Source organism: Ylistrum balloti, unplaced genomic scaffold (assembly GCF_031769215.1).
Source record: "Ylistrum balloti isolate Yb309-2 unplaced genomic scaffold, AGI_CSIRO_Ybal_v1 Utg370636, whole genome shotgun sequence".
Taxonomy (NCBI): Eukaryota; Metazoa; Mollusca; class Bivalvia; order Pectinida; family Pectinidae; genus Ylistrum; species Ylistrum balloti.
This window is the reverse complement of record NW_026782388.1, coordinates 209,965-226,530: the sequence shown is the minus strand read 5'-3', so window position 1 is coordinate 226,530 and position 16,566 is coordinate 209,965. Positions and strand designations below refer to the sequence as shown.

General features: G+C 35.8%; 1 protein-coding gene across 1 annotated transcript in view; it reads left to right on the top strand.

Annotated features, from left to right (window-relative positions):
- The first annotated feature begins 27 nt into the window (after positions 1 to 27).
- The window catches only part of LOC132557172 (alpha-1,3-mannosyl-glycoprotein 4-beta-N-acetylglucosaminyltransferase B-like), a 36,570-nt gene continuing 20,031 nt past the window's right edge, over positions 28 to 16,566 (top strand). The window contains exons 1-5 of the mRNA XM_060221667.1: positions 28 to 115; positions 7,441 to 7,603; positions 14,459 to 14,631; positions 15,487 to 15,620; positions 15,912 to 15,961. Coding sequence (XP_060077650.1) covers positions 28 to 115; positions 7,441 to 7,603; positions 14,459 to 14,631; positions 15,487 to 15,620; positions 15,912 to 15,961 — 608 coding nt within the window. The remainder of the gene's footprint in view (positions 116 to 7,440; positions 7,604 to 14,458; positions 14,632 to 15,486; positions 15,621 to 15,911; positions 15,962 to 16,566) is intronic.

Sequence of the window (16,566 nt, the reverse complement as noted above, 5' to 3'; positions counted from 1 at the left end):
TGTCGTTTCATCTCACCGACCGGCCTGATGCGAGCAAAACCAAAAAATGTCCTCATTCTTATCGGAATTGTGTGTACACTCCCTCTGTTCTGGCTTTCACTGTTCACGAAGCAAGGTTAGTTGTATACTAGTACATGTAATTTGTATTCTCCTTTATAAGGGTACCAGTATGAACATGTAAATGGAACACCAATGTGTTAAGTTACAATTAAGTACATACCTATGTATACTTTCAATATTTCAGTTTTTGCTAACAGTGTAGACTTGCTACAAGTTTATACTTAAAGTTCTCTTCTAGTGGTTTGAAACTTAGGATCTGACATAACAGAGAGACCCCAATGAAGCTGACAGTATTTTCAGGTTTTTTTTCCCCTCGGCCGTGGGGTTTGTAGTTTATATACCAATATGGCTTATATGTGGACGAAAAAAAATTGTAAGAATGAAAAAAAGGAAGATTTATCGTTTGGACATAGATTCCACACAATTATGTGTTTCGGAACGGCCATTTTCTTGAGGCATATCACATGCACTATTGACCTGCGTGACTTTGCACCCTGATAATTTTGGTTGATGTAAGATTTCACGCTCCCAGAAAGAATAAAAAATGTTGATTTAAACCAAGGATACCAGTACACCAGTACAAGACATTGGTACCAAGTGTTTTACGAGTACCTGTCCATCACATGTTTTTTAATAAAACAGATCGTCTGGAACTGTCATTTGCAACCGTATAAAGGATAGTTTTAAGATTGAAATAAAAATAACATTCTTGTGGATTTAATTAAGCACACTTTTTAATACAAATCACAATTATGAAAGGGGGGAAAGAACCAACACCAGTCTGGTAGGTAGGTAGGGTTCGTAGGTAATTCAATCGCTGGAGGATGGATACCAACAGGTATGCAGGGAGTCACTCAATAGAATTATTAAGACATTATAGGTAGGAATGATCTCAACATCAACCAGCTTCAACAAATTAAGTATTAAGTTTAATTTATTACTTTGCCGACAGTTTTTGCCCTGACGAACTGTAACTGGGGAAATCGGTCGACAGAATGATTAGTTATACTTACTACTTAATTTATCGAAGCTGGTTGATGTTGAAATCACAACTTTTTTGTGGTTGCTTTGGAAGCCAAAGTAGAAGTTTACAATAGCCTGTTTCATCCTGGGAACAATAGGTCATCGGGTCACATTCTAGAACGACGGTCTTGCTTGTTTACGATGAGAATGGCTTCATGTGAATTAAAAGAAATACTATGGGATTATAAGAATTTTGTCAGCATGCAAGGGCCTTTGCTAATATTTAATAGTACAGACACCGATGGGGATATTGCTAAGTAAACTGTATGTAACATCAGACCCTACATCTGTGTAGGCAATCTTTGAAGGCTCCCAAGCCAAACTAGTGTGATAATTGCTATTTTATGTTTTTCAAACACATCAATACAATAAAAGACTATCTGTGTGTAATTCATTTGCAAGCTTGTATTAAATGTATCTCTAACAATCTTGATAAATTGCCTTCCGTTGTCTGTTTTATCATTTGTCTTATGTTTTGATTTTGGCAAATTGATTTTATTGAAAAAGAATTAAAATATTTCCAAAGCATTGAAATCATATCATCGAAAATTCATTCACAATGGATTAAGCTGACAAAATGTTCTACAACTTACTACATCATTTGATATTGTGACGAAAAGATGTATCGGTCCCTCCATATGGAAATGATCCTGAGGATGTTGGTCAGATTTGTTTGTTACATGATACATGTGTGTGTAAATATATATGGTAATGTAATGTCAAGGAATACAGTTGGAAATATATTGCATCGAAAATATTTATATTCAAAATTTCTTAAAAGATTGTTCAGAGGTTGAAAAGGCAAAAATACAATATGGATGTCGTTTTATGTCAGTGATTATAATTGTATGTACAACATACAACTACGAATACCGTCGCCATTAATCAGTGACAGGAAATTAATTTGATTCCTAACTTCATATTAATGATCGCAAACTCTTTCATGTTGTCAGAATTTGCATGTATTATTCAAATTTAAGTAATTAATGAAAATGTCAGGTGTCATTTGCTCGGAGTTGTTATGTGCCCATTACAATATATATGTCAGTTATTTCATTTTAAACATTCATACATGTATTTACATATGAAAAAAAAGTCTTAGTGTTGTTGTATGAAGAAAGCATAGACAACTACAACTCCTGCTGCAGTCACCTTAATCAGGTTTAATGTACATGTAAGTGATAGTGATATTATCAAGGTCTTAGGAGAGGTTGATAGTAAGACAAATAAAATTTTTGTCTGTATAACTATATTAGTGAAGCTGACTAGTGGGACATTAATATAATTTCCAGTGCAAATAAAAAAAACATGACCTTGTCACTATAGAGAGACAATCAGAATAGTAGTGGTGGATTAGCATGACCTTGTCACTATAGAGAGACAATCAGAATAGTAGTGGTGGATTAGCATGACCTTGTCACTATAGAGAGACAATCAGAATAGTAGTGGTGGATTAACACGACCTTGTCACTATAGAGAGACAATCAGATTAGTGATGGTGGATAAACACGACCTTGTCACTATAGAGAGACAATCAGAATAGTAGTGGTGGATTAGCATGACCTTGTCACTATAGAGAGACAATCAGAATAGTAGTGGTGGATTAACACGACCTTGTCACTATAGAGAGACAATCAGATTAGTGATGGTGGATAAACACGACCTTGTCACTATAGAGAGACAATCAGAATAGTAGTGGTGGATTAACATGACCTTGTCACTATAGAGAGACAATCAGAATAATGATGGTGGACTAGCACGACTTAGACACAATAGAGAAACAATCAAATTAGTGATGGTGGATTAACATGACCTTGTCACTATAGAGAGACAATCAGAATTAGCATGACCTTGTCACTATAGAGAGACAATCAGAATAGTAGTGGTGGATTAACACGACCTTGTCACTATAGAGAGACAATCAAAATTAGCATGACCTTGTCACTATAGAGAGACAATCAAATTAGTGATGGTGGATTAGCATGACCTTGTCACTATAGAGAGACAATCAGAATGGTAGTGATGGATTAACACGACCTTGTCACTATAGAGAGACAATAAGAATAGTAGTGGTGGATTAACACGACCTTGTCACTATAGAGAGACAATCAAAATTAGCATGACCTTGTCACTATAGAGAGACAATCAAATTAGTGATGGTGGATTAGCATGACCTTGTCACTATAGAGAGACAATCAGAATAGTAGTGATGGATTAACACGACCTTGTCACTATAGAGAGACAATCAGAATAGTAGTGGTGGATTAACACGACCTTGTCACTATAGAGAGACAATCATAATTAGCATGACATTGTCACTATAGAGAGACAATCAAAATAGTGATGGTGGATTAACACGACCTTGTCACTATAGAGAGACAATCATAATTAGCATGACATTGTCACTATAGAGAGACAATCAGAATAGTTCTGGTGGATTAAGACAACTTGGTCAGTATAGAGGCAAAATCTGACTATAAAGCAGGAGAAGGTGGATTAACATGACTTAGTCGCGATAGAGGGACAATCAGATTAGTTCTGGTAGATTAATGACACTTTGTCACTATAGAGGGACAATCAGACAGGTAGTAGTGGATTAAGAAGACAACTTGGTCAGTATAGATGGACAATCAGATTGGTGACACAACTTGGTCAGTATGAAACGACTATCAGATAGGTGACACAACTTGGTCAGTATGAAACAACTATCAGATAGGTGACACAACTTGGTCAGTATGAAACAACTATCAGATAAGTGACACAACTTGGTCGGTATAAAACGACTATCAGATAAGTGACACAACTATGTCAGTATAAAATGTCTATCAGATTGGTGATGGTGGATTTTTTTAGACTTGACCTTTACAGAGGGACTATGAGATTAAGGTTATTTGATTGAGAAAATTTGCTGGCTACAATCAGATTAGTGGTAACATTTTAGAATTAACATGACTTGGTCACTTAATGATTGATGTACTCCTCTGAGAGGTGAAAAAACTCTGGTATCATTTAAAAGCAAAAAATCAATGTTTTTCCTTTGTTTCTTTTTTTATCAACACAGGTATCAGAATATGTAGCTGGAAATAATTAATTTTCATGTATAATTCTTCACTTATTTCCTGATCAATTTATGATTTATTTTTTTTTCTTAATAAATTTTCAAATAGATAGTATAGTATAGTATAGATATTATTTTAGTGTGTGAGGATTTCAAAATGTAAGTGAAAAAGATTAGAAATTGTTGTTGAGTGAGATACATAGATGTGATATGAATGTTTAGCCCAATATCACCCTCTCTTTTCTTCTCTTTCTTTTTCTCTGTCTCTCTGTCTCTCTATGTGGAAGGAAAGTGTGTGTGTGTAATAAAGATGACAAAGGCATGTGTTTTGTTGTGTATATAGAAATGGTAATTGGTTTTTGTAAACCATATTTTCTTAATTATATATCTATGGATGAATTTTGCAATTTTTTGATGGTAACTATGATAAGAATGTTGTGTAAACTAGGATATTATCTAAATATACTTAAGTTATTGATTCACAAATAGTTACAATCCTATACGGGTATGCAAGTTTCTGTGTGTGGAGTGTGTGTATGCTTATGTGATGTTAACTATACTTGTAAAAAATGCTTAAAAATAAAAAATTACAAAAAAAAAAATTATTTTAGCAACCGAAAATAAAAAAAAAGATATAGATTCATTTTTTTACCACCATCTAGTATTTCAATTTTTTAGTCTTTATGGTTGGATGGAAAAATGTTTGAAAGTATTTTTCATGGTAAAAAGGAGGGCTCATCACAGTTTGTTTTAATTTTTGCAGTTTTCTCCCTAATCGCCAGATTTTCAAGATCAAGAAATTAAGAGGGCTGAAATATTTGTTTTCCTTCGGGTCCTTAAAATCATGAAAAGTAGTCCTGGAATTCACAAATTTGAGATCTGTGATCAGTGGTTATAATTGATGTACAAGTTAGTTGCAATCTATCCAAGACTTCCATAGTTATACTTGAGATTCGTACCTGACAGCGATGAGAAAACATTGTTGAAACTATTAACCGCATCATGCCATCAAACGTGCAGTCAAAAAATGTAGTCCACGACTGCAAATTCTTCAAAATGTCACAAAAGCTCAAGATCTTATGTTGGAATGAATTATTGATTTGATTTTGAATTATGTCCTACTTGGGGTCAAACATCAAAGGAGTACGTGTACCTCTTTAAAGAGGAACAATCATCTTGTAATCAGTGTTGAAACTGAAAGTACAGGTCACCTTGCTAATAGTCATGAAGAATTGATGATGGCCATGTTGGATTATAAGAAGACTTTCTTTGTTCAGGATTAGTCAGACTTGGTAGTTGTTTGGGAACTACATGTAGAGATGCTTGATAATTGATAATGAGCTACGGCACTTAATGGGGAAAAATTAATTATTGATGGCAAGAATGAGGATGATTAAGGAATGAAGGTCAATGGTATGACCTAGGTTTTCCTTTTTACTAAAAGAAAATCTTACTGAATATTATTAGACAAGCAGTGAAGGCAACATCTTACCGAAGTTTGAAGGAAATAATTGGAATAATTTTGAGTGAACACTTAAGTAATACACACAGTGTATTAAATGTTATTGCAACTTTCCCTATGAAACTAGAAAAGCTCATTAATTGTCAAGTGATTTTGAATGGCTGTCAACTGACACTTCAAGGGTGGGCTGGAGAGCATTATTCTCTTTATAGTAAGTGATGTGTCAGAGACTCAAATAACCTTGATGAGTGAGTACAGAATATATGTCTGGTTTATTCACTGGGACGGGTAAAATAATGGGTATGGCCCTGATCCCAATTGCCATATATAGCATATTGTTTTATAAAGTTTAAGTAAAATTATATTAAGATAATTAAACAAGCAATGAGTGCATTCAATTGATAATTCCATATCAATGTGCATTTATATTCTTCAGGAAAAGCTGGTTATATGCTATTGTTTATAAGATTCTGTTTTTGTATCACATGAGAAGGAGTGGGGAGGGTTGGAAAGGGGAGGTAGGGGGGTGGGGGGTTGGCAGTGGTGGTGTGGTTAAGGTATCTGACTGTCTTTATCACTAGTCCTCCACCTCAGGGTTGTGGGTTCGACACCTACATTAGGCAGCTGCCAGGTACTGGTTGAAGGTTAGTTTTTCTCTGGCTTTCTGCCACCACCTGAACCTGGCACGTCCTTAGATGACGGCAGGTTATTAATATTACGTAAAGGAATAATAACTATCAAATGAAATGACGAAGATTAAAAAACCCGATGGCATCAGTTGTAAATTATATCGTCTGGAAAATGCTGGTATATATCTGTATGTTAACCTGCAGGCTCTCGCAGGCTGGTGGAAGGTTACTATAGGGAAGTCCGTACAAGATATAAATGTCATTGGTTCTATAGTTATATAGCTGATCTGATGAGTTTTCTTTCCACATAAGATTTATGAAATGAGTCTGAAAATCTGTTATTGTACTGAGCCACTGGCAATGTAAAATGAAAAATCTTGTTTCATAAATCTCGTAAGAAATTGAAAAGAATGTAAGATTCTATGTATGACATAACTTAGATACTCTTGCACATTTTTGTGATAGCAGCATTTTATCAAACTGATGCATAATATTGATTAACAGTATCCTCACATTATACCTCTTTATTTGGTGATGTCACATTGTATTAGACGAAATGAATCTGACGATCCAAAGTAAAAAACTGGAACCTCGAGCCTATCACAGCTCCACTAGGTCATATTATGCTGTGTAATACCCCAGTAATTCATATTAGGGTGTACCTGTTACTACACTCGTAATAAGGTATTTTTAATGATAAAGTAAGATATGAGACATTTAGCAATGTTCAAACTCAGGCTTCATTTACATATGAATAAGCTTACTTATAAATTAATGAAAATTTATGCTAATAAGATCTTTTTTTGTCCACATAAAAAGTCAACATGGGTTGTTTTTCTTGAAAAGTGCCTCTGTTTTTTTTTATGAAATGATTGCTCAACATCGAGGTGAAATATCTAGATGACGAATCATGGCTTCCTTTGTTTTTTTTTTTGTGTGGTATGTGAGTGAGAAATATTCTCACTACAATGAATGCTTTATAACTATAACCCATTCTCTTTATGTTTTAAAAATATTGCCATCATTTTTTTTCCCTGAAAAAAGGATAATTTATGTAAACATTTACGGTATGTTTAATTTGTGTTGATTGATATGTTGACTGGATTGAATGAATGTTACGTTACCAAGACTGACACTTTTCTGGTTTTAATTATAAGTTTTAAATTATACGTGCATAAATGAAGGGTACTCTCTGTTTTTTTCCACAGATGGTAATTACGAACAGCTTTTGGAACGAAGATTCTCAGAACTTAGAGAGAAATTACAATCAGCAGAGTTACTGAACAGACAGCGTGAAAATGACTTGCACATGGTCCGAAGTCAATTTACACATCTCCTGCAGACTCTTGCCCACAGCAATGTAACCAACAGGTAATTTTAAACTCTACACTAATGTACTTACTGGTATGAAAAATAATGTGTCCAACAACACTATGAGTGAGATATCAGTTTTATTTCCCTGTAGATAATGTCTGTTCTCAGTGTGTAAGCTGTTCTCTGAATAAGCTGTTTACTTCACATATAATGCCTGTTCTTTACATTTATGTCATAAAGGAAGTTTGTCCTTTCAATTTCCTCAGTTCTGTAAATTTCATTACAGAAAATGTCTGTTCTTAGGATTTCATCACAAATAATGTCTGTTCTATAAATTTTATCACAGCTTATGTCTGTTCTATAAATTTCATCACAGAAAATGTATGTTCTATAAATTTCATCACAGATAATGTCTGTTCTATAGATTTCATCATGAATAATGTCTGTTCTTAGGATTTCATCACAAATAATGTCTGTTCAATTAATTTCATCACAAAAAATGTATGTTCTATAAATTTCATCACAGATAATGTCTGTTCTATAGATTTCATCATGAATAATGTCTGTTCTTAGGATTTCATCACAAATAATGTCTGTTCTATTAATTTCATCACAAAAAATGTCTGTTCTATAAATCTCATCACAGATAATGTCTGTTCTATAAATTTCATTACAGATAATGTCAGTTCTATAGATTTCATCATGAATAATGTCAGTTCTATAGATTTCATCATGAATAATGTCTGTTCTTAGGATTTCATCACAAATAATGTCTGTTCAATTAATTTCATCACAAAAAATGACTTCTATAAATTTTATCACAGCATGTGTCTGTTCAATAACTGTCATCACAGCTTATGTCTGTTCTATAAATTTCATCATGAATAATGTTTGTTCTATAAATTTAATCCCAGGTAATGTCAGTTCTATATTATAGATGAGTCTTCTATTCTCACAGATACACGTCTAATGAAGTGTTCAGGTATAGCTCTTCAGTATTTCAGCTTTGCCTTTGTTTTCTTCACATGCCTGGTTGTGTATTGTCCTTATTGTTTTTATATTGTCGTGATTTGTAAGAAATTATATTTATTTCAAAAGTAAGGGTCCTATGTGTAGAGAGGGTTACAGAGTTCCATGTTACTGCTATTTATGTTTAAAAAATTTTGTACCTTGGAGCTTTGGTGATTTCTATATAATCAATTTGATGAAAATTCTCAACTTTGATAAGTTTGTTGTAGTAACTGAGATGAATGTGATCACCGATGATGAGTTTGGTGAGCTGTGATGAGTGTGATTAGCTGTGATGAGTTTGATGAGCTGTGATGAGTTTGATGAGCTGTGATGAGTTTCATGAGCTGTGATGAGTTTCATGAGCTGTGATAAGTGTGATTAGCTGTGATGAGTTTGATGAGCTGTGATGAGTTTGATGAGCTGTGATGAGTTTGATGAGCTGTGATGAGTTTGATCAGTTGTGACGAGTTTGATGAGCTGTGATGAGCTGTGATGAGTTTGATGAGCTGTGATGAGCTGTGATGAGTTCGATCTGCTGTGATGAGTTTGATCAGTTGTGATGAGTTTGATGAGCTGTGATGAGTTTGATGAGCTGTGATGAGCTGTGATGAGCTGTGATGAGTTTGATGAGCTGTGATGAGCTGTGATGAGTTTGATGAGCTGTGATGAGTTTGATGAGCTGTGATGAGTTTGATGAGCTGTGATGAGCTTAATGAGCTGTGATGAGTTTGATGAACTGTGATGAGTTTGATGAACTGTGATGAGTTTGATGAGCTGTGATGAGCTGTGATGAGTGTGATCAGATGTGATGAGTTTGATCACCTGTGATGAGTTTGATGAGCTGTGATGAGTTTGATGAGCTGTGATGAGCTTGATGAGCTGTGATGAGTTTGATGAACTGTGATGAGTTTGATGAACTGTGATGAGTTTGATGAGCTGTGATGAGTTTGATGAGCTGTGATGAGCTGTGATGAGTGTGATGAGCTGTGATGAGTGTAATCAGCTGTGATGAGTTTGATGAGCTGTGATCAGCTGTGATGAGTGTGATCAGCTGTGATGAGTGTGATCAGGTGTGATGAGTTTGATCAGGTGTGATGAGTTTGATCAGCTGTGATGAGTGTGATCAGCTGTGATGAGTTTGATGAGCTGTGATGAGCTGTGATGAGTGTGATGAGCTGTGATGAGTGTGATCAGGTGTGATGAGTTTGATGAGCTGTGATGAGCTGTGATGAGTGTGATGAGCTGTGATGAGTGTGATCAGCTGTGATGAGTTTGATGAGCTGTGATGAGCTGTGATGAGTGTGATCAGCTGTGATGAGTGTGATCAGGTGTGATGAGTTTGATCAGGTGTGATGAGTTTGATCAGCTGTGATGAGTGTGATCAGCTGTGAGAGTTTGATGAGCTGTGATGAGCTGTGATGAGTGTGATGAGCTGTGATGAGTGTGATCAGGTGTGATGAGTTTGATGAGCTGTGATGAGCTGTGATGAGTGTGATGAGCTGTGATGAGTGTGATCAGCTGTGATGAGTTTGATGAGCTGTGATGAGCTGTGATGAGTGTGATCAGCTGTGATGAGTGTGATCAGGTGTGATGAGTTTGATCAGGTGTGATGAGTTTGATCAGCTGTGATGAGTGTGATCAGCTGTGATGAGTTTGATGAGCTGTGATGAGCTGTGATGAGTGTGATGAGCTGTGATGAGTGTGATCAGCTGTGATGAGTTTGATGAGCTGTGATGAGCTGTGATGAGTGTGATCAGCTGTGATGAGTGTGATCAGGTGTGATGAGTTTGATGAGCTGTGATGAGCTGTGATGAGTTTGATCAGCTGTGATGAGTTTGATGAGATGTGATGAGTTTGATCAGGTGTGATGAGTTTGATCAGGTGTGATGAGTTTGATGAGTTTGATCAGGTGTGATGAGTTTGATGAGCTGTGATGAGTTTGATGAGCTGTGATGGGTTTGATGAGCTTTGATGGGTATGATGGACTGTAATGAGTATTATGAGCTGTGATGAGTTTGACGAGCTGTGATGAGTTTGATGAGCTGTGATGAGTTTGATGAGCTGTGATGGGTTTGATGAGCTTTGATGGGTATGATGGACTGTAATGAGTATTATGAGCTGTGATGAGTTTGACGAGCTGTGATGAGTTTGATGAGCTGTGATGGGTATGATCGACTGTAATGAGTATTGTGAGCTGTGGTGAGTATGGTTAGTTCTTATGAGTATGATTAGCTGTTATGATGAGAGCTTACCTATCACATTTGGTTTACTCAGTTTTTTGCTGAAGAATTTGTCCAATAATTCAGTTTCTATGAAATCTGATTATTTGTTGATAGATTCAAAATTTGGTTAAGTTGAGACCATAAAGATAATTAGAGCAGGTGGAGATTGGCAGGTTCTTTTAGTTCCCTTGTAGATATCCTATATAGGGCAAATGTATACTTCTGTTTGGACACTTGAATACCATACTTGGTGGCTTTGTTTTGTTGGGCGTTTGTTGACCCTAACCACTTGTCTTTTGAGGAGACTTGAGTAGGTGGTCGGAAATTTCAGAAGATATCGCAACTTCAATATTTTGCTGTTGGATGTTGTTATTGTTGATAAGGTTTTATTCACTTGTTGTCTTGCTGTGTAAACACCAGGGTCATTTAAAACACTGACAATATATTTTTTATCTGGCTATGTTTTATTTTAGTGATGAAGGTGCCCTTTTTGAAGAGCCTTGAATATCTGTAATTTTTATCTGTTAACACAAGTTATGTTTACGTATAGTGATGTCATTGTTCATTTTTATCAGTTTATCTCAAGGAATATTTACAAAATAAGATAACTTTGTAAAAATTCAATCAATAGTACAATGTTAATGATTTATATCTTAATTCTAAAACATCTGAAATTCTATGTATATTGTGTGATAGGTCTGACTCTGAGTCTGGACAATCTATGTATATTCTGTGATAGACCTGACTCTGAGTCTGGACAATCTATGTATATTCTGTGATAGACCTGACTCTGAGTCTGGACAATCTATGTATATTCTGTGATAGACCTGACTCTGAGTCTGGACAATCTATGTATATTCTGTGATACATCTGACTCTGAGTCTGGACAATCTATGTATATTCTGTGATAGACCTGACTCTGAGTCTGGACAATCTATGTATATTCTGTGATAGGTCAGACTCTGAGTCTGGACAATCTATGTATATTCTGTGATAGACCTGACTCTGAGTCTGGACAATCTATGTATATTGTGTGATAGGTCTGACTCTGAGTCTGGACAATCTATGTATATTGTGTGATAGGTCTGACTCTGAGTCTGGACAATCTATGTATATTGTGTGATAGGTCTGACTCTGAGTCTGGACAATCTATGTATATTGTGTGATAGGTCTGACTCTGAGTCTGGACAATCTATGTATATTCTGTGATAGACCTGACTCTGAGTCTGGACAATCTATGTATATTCTGTGATAGGTCTGACTCTGAGTCTGGACAATCTATGTATATTCTGTGATAGGTCTGACTCGGAGTCTGGACAATCTATGTATATTCTGTGATAGGTCTGACTCGGAGTCTGGACAATCTATGTATATTCTGTGATAGGTCTGACTCTGAGTCTGGACAATCTATTTATATTCTGTGATAGGTCTGACTCCAAGTGTGGACAACTGAGTCTGGACAATCTATGTATATTCTGTGATAGACCTGACTCTGAGTCTGGACAATCTATGTATATTCTGTGATAGGTCTGACTCCAAGTGTGGACAACTGAGTCTGGACAATCTATGTATATTCTGTGATAGACCTGACTCTGAGTCTGGACAATCTATGTATATTCTGTGATAGGTCTGACTCTGAGTCTGGACAATCTATGTATATTCTGTGATAGGTCTGACTCGGAGTCTGGACAATCTATGTATATTCTGTGATAGACCTGACTCTGAGTCTGGACAATCTATGTATATTCTGTGATAGGTCTGACTCTGAGTCTGGACAATCTATGTATATTCTGTGATAGACCTGACTCTGAGTCTGGACAATCTATGTATATTCTGTGATAGGTCTGACTCTGAGTCTGGACAATCTATGTATATTCTGTGATAGGTCTGACTCTGAGTCTGGACAATCTATGTATATTCTGTGATAGACCTGACTCAGAGTCTGGACAATCTATGTATATTCTGTGATAGACCTGACTCTGAGTCTGGACAATCTATGTATATTCTGTGATAGGTCTGACTCTGAGTCTGGACAATCTATGTATATTCTGTGATAGGCCTGACTCTAAGTCTATACAATCTGTCATTGGTAGTGTTATATTGATATAGCTACATTTGTATGAGTACAGTCCAGACTCCTCTATCATCACAAATAATTTACCTTAAAAATATGAAATATTCAACAATTGTTCATATTTCTTAATTTAATCATAATCACATGTTGGAAAAGCTTAAATCATACACACATTCTCTACTATACCTTTTAAGTTCAACATTTTATCGGTGGTGTTGATGATGTTCACATACTCATTTTGACAAACCAAACTATGAAACTACATTAAAATAATACACTTGTATCATTATCTTGTCAAATGTGATATTTGGATTGAAGGTATGAACGGCAATGAAATGATGTAATTAATCTAAATGATGTGAAAGCTATGCTAATAGGTTGGGAATAAAACTAGATAAAATATGCGTATATATTTTTTATCACGGTCTGAAATTGAGTAAGGTATACAACTGATTTCAAAATCACTCATTAATTGTGTCACCTTCTTTCACTGGTTTACACTGCAATGTATCAGTTTCCGCACAGAATTTTGTTTTGTATTGACACAACTTTACAGAGTTGTTAAGTTGTTCACTTCTTATGGAAAATAAATGTGAGGATTTCTTATGCAGTTTGATTTCTCCTGTACTTACAGGTGTGGTCATTGTGTTAAAACAGATGTCTGTGGTCATTGTGTTAACATAGATGTCTGTGGTCATTGTGTTAAAACAGATGTCTGTGGTCATTGTGTAAACATAGATGTTTGTGGTCATTGTGTTAACATAGATGTCTGTGGTCATTGTGTTAAAACAGATGTCTGTGGTCATTGTGTAAACAGAGATGTTTGTGGTCATTGTGTTAACATAGATGTCTGTGGTCATTGTGTTAAAACAGATGTCTGTGGTCATTGTGTAAACATAGATGTTTGTGGTCATTGTGTTAACATAGATGTCTGTGGTCATTGTGTTAAAACAGATGTCTGTGGTCATTGTGTAAACATAGATGTCTGTGGTCATTGTGTTAAAACAGATGTCTGTGGTCATTGTGTTGAAATAGATGTCTGTGGTCATTGTGTTAACATAGATGTCTGTTGTCAGTTATATTCTACATTGTGTCTGTGGTCAGTATGTTATACATGGTGTCTGTGGTCAGTATGTTATACATGGTGTCTGTGGTCAGTATGTTATACATGGTGTCTGGTCAGTATGTTATACCTGGTGTCTGGTCAGTATGTTCTACGTGGTGTCTGTGGTCAGTATGTTGTACCTGGTGTCTGTGGTCATTGTGTTCTACGTGGTGTCTGGTCAGTATGTTATACATGGTGTCTGGTCAGTATGTTATACCTGGTGTCTGTGGTCAGAATGTTATACATGGTGTCTGGTCAGTATGGTGTACATGGTTCCTTTGATTAGTGTGTACACCTGGTGTCTAGTCAGTATGTTATACCTGGTGTCTGTGGTCAGAATGTTATACATGGTGTCTGGTCAGTATGGTGTACATGGTTCCTTTGATTAGTGTGTACACCTGGTGTCTGGTCAGTATATGTATATTGATGGTATCTATGGTCACAGTGTTGCTCCAGCAGTATCTTATAAGTATGGGTGACTTTCCATTTCTTTGTTTCAGAACTTCTGCTGACTTTGGCTTGGGCTTGCCAATGTCCAGTCTTCCAAACATCAGTGACCTCTACTCTCAGGGGTCATTGCACCTGCCCAGTCTTTTTACTTACCTTCCCCACCTCATCGGCAAGTCAGAGAGTTTGAAGCCCAAGTATCAGCTAACCAACAGCAGATATGGCAGTAAGCTTTCAGTGTTTATCAAAATAAACTTGTAAATGTTACATCATCATCGACAGGTTTCTGATGTTAAGACATTTTCTTATTTTATTTTAATCGGGGTTCTTACTGTGTACTGTATGCTCTGTGTATCAATTCACCAAGAATAGCAGGGTAAATCTGTGAAAATCTCCAAATCTCAATGTTTGGACGGAGTCTCCAGTATACCGTAAATTTTCACGTATAGTGCGCACTTTTTCAAGCTAAAACTGTCGTGTCAAAAAGGGGGTGCGCATTATACGCAGGAACATGCCATTCTTGGGGTTATCATTCCCGAGTTCTGTGTCCGCCATATTGGATTACCTCCCTTCACATAGTTATATGTAAAAGTCGTCGGTCTTATATGATAGTTTGGAGATAAAAACAACAACAACAAAAAAGTAAAATAAAATAAATTTCGAATGTTTTAATCATCGGCCATTCACGCTAGCATTCCAGTGAATCTAATTTTTTTTATACAGTATGTACCAGAATAATAAGTGTTGTTGTATTATGAATAGGTTATGATACCAAAAGGGATCTTTTATTCTGAAAACAAATGTTACCTTTAGAATGTGATCTTTAACGAAAATACCAGGTTAAATGCTAAGTAAGTCAGTCACTTATCAAGTCAGAGTCAGCTAGTTTCTGTTCACTTCTACTGACATGGGTGTAGTATGTATAAAGCTGTGCCATTACAAGTAAAAGTTTAAAGGGACATAAATCTATGTCTCCCAATATCACAATTTCTATGTTCGAGTTTAGGAGTTGTCGTAAACATAACAGAAATACCATGCACACAGATAAGGCTGTTTTACGATCTGAATTGTATTTTTACAGCTTCTATCGTGTTTGGTATCCCCACCATTAAAAGAGACAATGTTAGTTATCTAACGGCAACAGTGAAATCTCTCATCAGTGGCATGTCTCCTAAGGAGCGTGACGAAAGTTTGATTGTTGTCTTCGTAGCGGAGGTAAGCATCGTGATTCAGGTAAAAACTTTTGCCTGTTTTAATGGAGTTTCAATAGATATATTGTATACTTATCGTAGAGATACAATCAAGTACTACAGAGATTAATTGAAACATGTATATATTTAAATTTTGATCATGACTTTCCCAAGCGGTGGCATTCTGTTGCTGTAAATAATGTCTAGATAGATACCTGTGGTTGGAAAGAAAATGATTTTCTTGAAAGTTAAAGATTAATCTGTTTCCAAATTTTTAAAACAGAAATTAATTGTGTATATGTTTTGGTTTTTGAAGCCCTGGAACATGGAATATGTTGAAGAAGTCGGGAAACTGATACAGAATGAGTAAGTATATTGAGATAAAGTTTTGTAGGCTATGTTAGTGTTTTCAGGCATTTTCATAAAAAGGCTATCCCCAAATCTCCAGCAGTTAGAATCACTTTTATTCCCTGGAACATGTCATGGCAAAATTGAAGGCACAAGCAAGTAATTTGATTAGTTCCAGTATGGAGAATGTAGAAAGGCTGATAGCATATGTAGCGATATTGTATGTGAAGTTGACAACAGGAGCCACGATTTATTTTGTGCAGGTGTGTAGAGCCTAAAATAAAATATTCTGAAAGGGCTGAAATACATCAAAGACTCAAAATTAATTAAAACTTGATCCTTGAATGAAAATTATTAGATGCTAAAATAAAACTACCAACTGAAATTGAAGACATACGTGTTTAAAATGGGCTCTCTCATACGTCCTTATACAGGTGTTATATTAAACAATTAATTACATGATATTTATTTGGTCATCGTAATGCTATCCAATATGTTCTGTGGCAAGTAAAAGTAATGAGTGCAGAGAGGACGATAAAATCCATATGTTGCCCCCAGTGAGAGTTAATTACCACTATCTCTGTACCAGCTAGTTTACATCATACATTAGGCCATTGGTCGAT